At 44.3% G+C, this 7,500-nt stretch overlaps 1 protein-coding gene across 2 annotated transcripts in view; it reads left to right on the top strand.

Moving 5' to 3' along the window:
• LOC143027910 (uncharacterized) overlaps positions 1-7,500 on the top strand; it is a 28,901-nt gene that overhangs the window by 20,653 nt on the left and 748 nt on the right. The window contains exons 2-6 of one of the 2 annotated variants that reach the window (XM_076189556.1): positions 3,795-3,886; positions 5,240-5,374; positions 6,229-6,321; positions 6,755-6,833; positions 7,055-7,500. The exon at positions 7,055-7,500 is cut by the window's right edge and continues 748 nt beyond it. In XM_076189556.1, coding sequence (XP_076045671.1) covers positions 3,795-3,886; positions 5,240-5,374; positions 6,229-6,321; positions 6,755-6,833; positions 7,055-7,500 — 845 coding nt within the window. The remainder of the gene's footprint in view (positions 1-3,794; positions 3,887-5,239; positions 5,375-6,228; positions 6,322-6,754; positions 6,834-7,054) is intronic. The other variant, XM_076189557.1, reaches the window with a different exon arrangement.

The following is a 7,500-nucleotide window of genomic DNA, read 5'->3' on the forward strand; positions in this document are numbered from 1 at the left end:
AAAATGTCAATTTTTCCTTCGGTTGGTTTACATTATTTTGTAATATTAGAAGTAGATGAAAGAGTATTGGGATGGTTTGGACACATGGACAGAATGCGTGAAGATTAGTAAAAGAGGTGTGGAAGGCAGAGGTGGAAGGAGTGAACTTGAGGGGACGACCGAGGATGAGATGGGTGGATAGGGTGAGAAAAGTATTGAGCAAGAGGGGAATGTCTGTTGTGTAAGAAAGGGAGCAGGCAGGAGATAGAGGTGAGTGGAAAATGGGGGATGGTTTGGGGAGTGGTTATACGTGAATGGTATTTTGACGCGAGTAGGGGTCGTCGATTAAGTGAAGCGGCCTTACTGTGGATTTGTTGTATCTTGCTTCTAACCCAGGACAGTGGGCGGGCTACAGGGATGACCCGTCATCTATGAGGAGCTAAGATGAGATGGGGTGGGGGGGGGGCAAAGATGGTGGATGGGAGTGGAACGGGTGAGAATGAAATGGGTGGAAGTGGGTATATACCTCCCTGGTAGGGAGAAAAAGCCTTTGGTTCATAGACATAAAAAAGTGATATAGAAGGAGGTTCATCATCTCGGATTTGAGCTGATTTCTGAACAAAAAAAATCCTAAGTTTCCTAATTTCCGTTATTCCACGCATCATTACTGGCTACCTTATAGGAATCCAAGCTGTGGAAATGTAACAAGTAACGCGGTAGAGACGTAACAGGTTAATGTAACGGTAAACGACTGAACTAATTTCCTACTGTAGTGAAGTAACGGAAATCATACCAAAATCAGAGTACCAAAACTTACACTTTATATAAAAAAAATAGAAGGTAGTGCAATGATACACAAATGTAGTACTCCAGTATTTGTACTTCATTACTTTACAAAACTACATATTAAAACGTCAGTATATCTACATTTCTAAAAACAGATTAAATGTGTGACGCATCTACATTTTTGAAAGTGAAATTTAAAGATGATATTTCCGAATTTTTGAAAGAAAACTCAGAATCCTTGAGGTCGCTGAGAACGCCGTCAGGAGGAACAAGGACCTCCGACTTCTCCATTTGTTTATTTATTTATTCAATTATGTGTCTGTTTCTCTATTTATTCATTCATTCAATTATTTATTTGTCTATTTATCCATTCATATATTCGTTTAATCATTTATGTATTTATTACTTAATTTAATTATTCATTTATATATTCATTCAACTCGAGTAATGAACTCTTTTGAAAACCGGGATGAGTCACTAATTTCCAAAATTTCTTAAAGAGTGACGTCAGTCTGAGAGCCCTCGAGAGCTGCTTAGGGCCTCAGTTAGGGCACCACGAGTTACGTGTGTGTGTGAGTGTATCTTTGCGTTACTTTGGATATTGTCTTCGTGTTTGTGGAAATACTGGCGCTCCGTGTGTGACGGCACACTAGGCATTTCTCGCTAGCATGCTACTTGCTTTTGCTACTTCGTTTGAGTAGAAACGACTTCGGTTACAACATTCGAGACTTCCGTAAAAACGTCTAACATTCGTATTTTAGGTTTAATTTCTCTTAGTTCGTCATTGAGCTTGTCACTTTATGGCACTTGAGAGTAATTTGACATTTGGTCATTTGAAAAACAAAAGATCGTAACCGATGTCGTTTCTATTCCAAGCCCTCTCCCTCTCTCTCTCTCTCACCACATCGGCGGACTGAATCGGAGGTGCAGTGGATCGGTGTCGCATATAAACCTATGCCAGCACCTAATCAATGTGATCGAGCTGATTACACTAATTTCAGACTTTATTCACAAGCGCAGCCATTCCAACATAAAAAAGTCACACACACTTCTCTCCATACATACTGTACATACAACGTTGTGAGATACAGAGGCTACATTGTCCCTCAGGGGAACTTAGTGAAAATCCATCTCAGTTGTGTCAATAATGGACGTAATAACTTCAAACTTCACTCGAACAAAGTAACAAAAATACAGGGCCACCCATAATGAACGGGTTTTGTATGACCTAGTTATAAACCAAAAGGTCTGCTGTCGGTAAGCTTTTCCTCCGTTGTACTAAAACCAGCTTTCACACACATATCTGATGGCGAACAGGGAATTCATTATAGATATATGGGGTACCGTCATAATGACGGTATGGACCATTGGGTACACTATAGATATATTTGACTCCATCGAATATACTGAATGGCATGGCACCAAAGAAATAGTTCACCAGAGACCAGTTGGCAGGGAGGCGAAGAGACTGCCACAATTCCTTTGTAGCCACACGCATTTCAAAAGATAAGTTTTCTATAACACATGAACATTTAAAGAAAACGTATATCTAAGCTTTAGTTTGGGAGTAACTTTAGCACAAAGGATCCAGATGCGTTTCACTTTGATAGCAAAATTTATTATTTCATTATAGCTAATTATAAACGATTTAATTTTGTATGGGACAGTATTCATTCTTATAGTGCTGAAAAATAATCCAATTTCTGACCACAGAATGGTGGTTCATACCAATAATGAGAAAGATGAAATAATTGCTGCATGTTCAAATTTGCAAATGGTTGATTAGAAAGTCAGATCTATTGTAGTAAATATACCTGATCTATTATAATTAAGTCTAAGATATATAAATAGGATATTCTTAATATTCTTTATAGTATGTTATATATAATTTAGAACATAATTATTGAAGTGTAAGAAAAGAGGCATCACATGAGAAAGAAGACAATACACAAAAATACAAAGAAAAGGACAAGAGAGTGGGAGAGAGAGAGAAAGAGAAAGAGAGAGAGAGAGAGAGAGAGAGAGAGAGAGAGAGAGAGAGAGAGAGAGAGAGTGGGAGAGAGAGAGAAAGAGAAAGAGAGAGAGAGAAAGAGTCAAGGAAGAACCAAAAACAAGATTTGGGGTAGGAAACATCATTACATCTGCAATGACGTCATCAATGATAGGTTCTAGTTTGCCAATTTGCGACAAACCACTTGGAACTATTCTTTTTCCCAGAACCTTCTTTACAGTATCTTCTTAGATTTATATTTGACTGCTAGAAAGTTAAAGTTGTGTCACCTTGACGGCTGTCGTTTTTCATTTATTTCTTGTATACAGTCAGGAGTGAGAAACATTCCCGGTAAGTCCTGTCTTCAGGATCGGCTTCAAAGGTTCGAGCATTCACTCGAACCTCAACTAGATCCAGACACTTTCTTGGAGGCAGACCTAAGACCTCCCCCTTCCCCCTCCCCCATTGAGAACGACCCAACTAGTTCCCTCACTGCATCTCAAATAATCTCCTTTTTCTATCTCTAAATGCGACAACTACAGCCTATAGTCAGGTCTAGGTAGTGTAGCAGTCCCTATACATATGGTTACAGGGAGCGCTACACATGTTACAGCTCTTTAAGGAATAGGCATTCCTAGCACCACCTAAGTTATATCTCTGGTTACGAAACACTGTTTTAATGTCTTTCCTAGTCATTTCCTTCTCTAAATAGGGCCTACTTAAGAATGCAAAGTTGGCTATATGGTCAATTAACTCACTTCAGGAATCTAGTGTACATAGGGGCAATCATGTGTGGATGTTTTCTGACAATGGACTTTCCACAGGTTTCTGCGCCCCTCCTGTCTTCCTTACTTCGCAGTCTCTGACTCAAAAGATTACATGTCTTCACCTATCATCTATTGATTCATCTTTCTACTTACAGATTCATTCACTTGTTTATTTATTTAGTCATTTATCTATTTACTTTTATTTACAGGCGTATTTATTCATTCACTTATTTATCTATTTATGTATTTATCTATATATTCTTTATTTATAGGTGTGTTGGGCGCTAACAATCAGGAGGCAGAGGGAGACCCCTTCCAAGGAACACTCTACCAGACAGATGGCATCGGTCCGGACCCAGCTCCGGTGAGTACAGAGAGCCTAAGTGGGTTTCCAGCAAGAGCCAGCCGGCATGCGAGTGAGGGGAGGGGAGGAGAGGGAAAGGGAAAAAAGAGCTGCCTGCGGGTGTCTGTGCATATATATTTTTCACACTGCCACCAGGGCTTCGGGAAGACTATAACAAAAAAGAAAGAAATTGAATCTATCACAGGCAAAATCAGGGCACATGGAAAGGTGGCAAGGGACGGGGAAGGGGAAGGGGAAAGGGGAAAGGGGAAGGTCAAGAGGGAAGTGAAAGGGGGAAGAGGAAAGTGAAAGGGGGAAGAGGAAGGGGGAAGGGGAAAAGCGAAGGGAAGAGGGCAGAAGGGGAAAGGGAAGGGAAAGTGAGAAGGGATGGGAGAGAGCATTGCGATGGGGGGAGAGGTAAAGGAAGGAAAATGGAAAAGGGGAAGAAAGTGGGGGAGAGGAGAGAGCATGCAAAAGGAAGAGGGGTAAGAGAGGGAAGAGGGGAGAGGATGGCAGGAGAAGGGACTGGGGAGGGTGAGGGGAAAGGGGGAGGAAAATTAAAAGGAGAATAGAAAACGGAACGAGGGAGGAGGGCAATGTGGATGAGTGGGCAGGTAAAAAGGCTTAGAAAGAGGGAGAGAGAGAGTGGGTGGGTAGGTGGGTGACTAACCTTGCAGGTATTAGGTGGAGGGGAAACCGGCCATGGGTGAAAAATGGACATGTGAGAGGAGGAAGAGGAGGAGGAGGAGGAGGTGCTGTAAGAAGTGCTGATTTGGGCCCAGCGTGGGTCAAATAGAGACAGAGAAGAGGGAGAGTGCGAGGGAGAGAACGAGGGTGAGGAAGAGCGAGAGGGAGAGAGAAGGTAAAGATGAAAGTGATGTATAGGCAGGATGGAAAGTAAAAGGAGGCTGAGGATAATGGCCACAGAATGAAGGTACGGGTGAGGGAAAGTAGGGGAGAGAGGGGGAGGGAGGAGGAAGGAGAGGGGGAGGAAGAGGTGGGAGAGGAGGGAGGAGGGAGGTTACTGAGTGTCTGGGTATCTGGATAGGCTGCACCTCATCACTCCAACATCAGTTCTTTCACTGAATAAAATCGCCTGGCGTCAGCTAAAAAACCACGAGGCGTTCCAATGGGATCAAAGAGAGAACGCTTTACAGGTCAGGAGATGCCTTGGGCTGATCAAAATCACTTGGGAAAGGACGTGGGTATAATGTCTCACTCACTCACACACACACACACACACACACACACACACACACACACACACACACACACACACACACACACACACACACACACACACACACACACACACACAATCTATGTCTATGGTCCTTATCGCCTTCAAAGACTAACTCTCAAAATCCTCCACAGCCATTTGTAAGCGGCATGGACTACCCAGACAGTGACCTCGCGATCGGCGCCCCGCCCCTGGGCGAAGTGATTTGGGTGGCCATCCCCCTGCAGGGCCAGAACGGAGAAGAAGAGGACGACGAGGAAGAGGAGGAGGTATGTTGGTACCAAAGGGGAAGGATCTTTAGGGTTATTCCTAATTCTACTAAGGATTAACAGCATTAAGCTACGGCATTATTGGCTACCTCCCGTGCAAGGGGAAGAAGTTTTTTTGTGTATAAGTGAAATATCGAACAGCATTGTTGTTGTTATTATATTATTACTATTATTATTACTATTGACTTCTCAATAATAAAAATAATTGGGAAGCCAGTAATGATAATAATGATAATATTTATAATTATTGGGATGGTTTGGACACATGGAAAGAATAAGTGATGAAATATTAGTAAAAGAGATGTGGAAGGCAGAGATGAAGGGAGTGAACTTGAGGGGACGACCGAGGATGAGATGGATGGATGGGGTGAAGGGGGCGTTGAGAAAGTGGGGAATGTCTGTTGAGCAAGGGAGGGAAAAGGCAGGAGATATGGATCAGTGAAGAGTGACTGTGTATAGATGATACTGTTATCCAAGGAGGGATTTCTCCCAGTCTTCTTTTTCTTTTCTGCACGAGGGGACGGAGAGGTGGAGGGGTGTTGCCGATTAAGTGAAGCGGCTTTGCTGTGGATGTACTGTCTTGCTACATTGTTTCTGACTCAGGGGGACAGTGGGCGGGATACAGGGATGACCTGTCATCCACGAGGAGCTAAGATGAGAGGGGGGAAAGGGTGGTGAATGGGAGTGGGACGGGTGGGAGTAGTTACGTGCCTTTGACTTTGGCTACCTCCCTTATAAGAGGAAAAACTCTTGCTATATGGATTATTATCATTATCCTTATCATTATTATTATCATACTTTCCATTGTTATCATTATTACTATAATCCTTGTTATTATTATTATTGCGACACAGATCAATGGAGAGGCGAGTAACCCAGCCAGTGACGAGAGCCTGGAGCCAACCCTGGCCAGACGCAAGAGAAGTTTGGAAGAGGGACAAGAGAAGGTAAGACGACTGCGCTGTAGTATATTGGAAGACAAAAGTTCTGTTGCCCTCCCGATGCAACTATATCTAGACAGGTCACCTAGCAAAATAAGATAACAAATAGATAAAAAGTAATAAAAATGATGATACAAATATTACTTGTAATCATATTTGTGAAGCCACTGACCCATCACGGGACAGACCGACGGTCCTGTAGTGGACTTCAAACTTTCACTTTCATCTAAACTCATAGGAGGAGGAGGAGGAGGAGGAGGAGGAGGAGGAGGCAGGAGCCTTGTCTTTCCACAAGTCGTGCAAAATATCTGCACGGTAACTGTAAAGGAGTTCCGTATTTATATAACTATTACCCTTTCCGTCTGCCACCTCCCTTCAGTTTATGTCCTCACGTGTTCTCTGATACCACGTCGTACTATTGAGTTCGCGGTTCTTGCAGACTCCGGAGACTGCACGGCCCAAGAGGAACAGCCAGCCCAAGAGCAAGCCGATCACGCGCTGGGTAACAGGTACGCAGGGTAAGACAACAAGTCTTCTTTTATTCTTTAAGTTGAGATAGTCATGATGTCAAGTTCTTGACAGTCATTTCCTCTGGAATCTAACGGTTTTATTCTAAGGAATGAGCTCAAGTCAGCTTAAATTATCTGATGTGAGTTTGAAATAGTGTCATGAGAGTTTCCGACCCAGAAGGGCCGTTTTTTCGTAACAACCGCTAATGTTTCCTTCTGGTCCATTGCAGTCCGACGATCTAACTTCGTGCCGAGGCTGGGCAAGCGCGCCGACGAAGAAACGCAGAACGTGGACTGGACCTCCTACCCAGAAGACCACGATGACGCTCAGCTGCTGGCTGCCGAGCTGGAGGACCCCGAGGCTCCGTCAGGGGAGAGATACCTTCGCAGCAGCTACAGCTTCTCCCCCCGCCTGGGCCGTACCAGCTTCTCCCCTCGCCTGGGCCGCTCGGATCCCGATCTCACGGTTTCCTCCGAAGTCCCACTCGAAGACGAGGAGCTCTCCATCAGCACGCGCGCCGGTGGCTACCTCCCTCGCTCAGGTACGAGAGCTTCCTTCGTCCCCCGACTGGGCAAGCGCGGGCGATCCTTTGCCCCCAGGCTGGGCAAGCGCGGGCGCTCCTTTGCCCCCCGCTTGGGCAAACGGGGCAGATCCTTCACGCCTCGCCTGGGCAAG

The sequence above is a fragment of the Oratosquilla oratoria genome, chromosome 9 (genome assembly GCF_046742065.1).
Source record: "Oratosquilla oratoria isolate Oo_2021 chromosome 9, ASM4674206v1, whole genome shotgun sequence".
NCBI classification, from domain to species: domain Eukaryota; kingdom Metazoa; phylum Arthropoda; class Malacostraca; order Stomatopoda; family Squillidae; genus Oratosquilla; species Oratosquilla oratoria.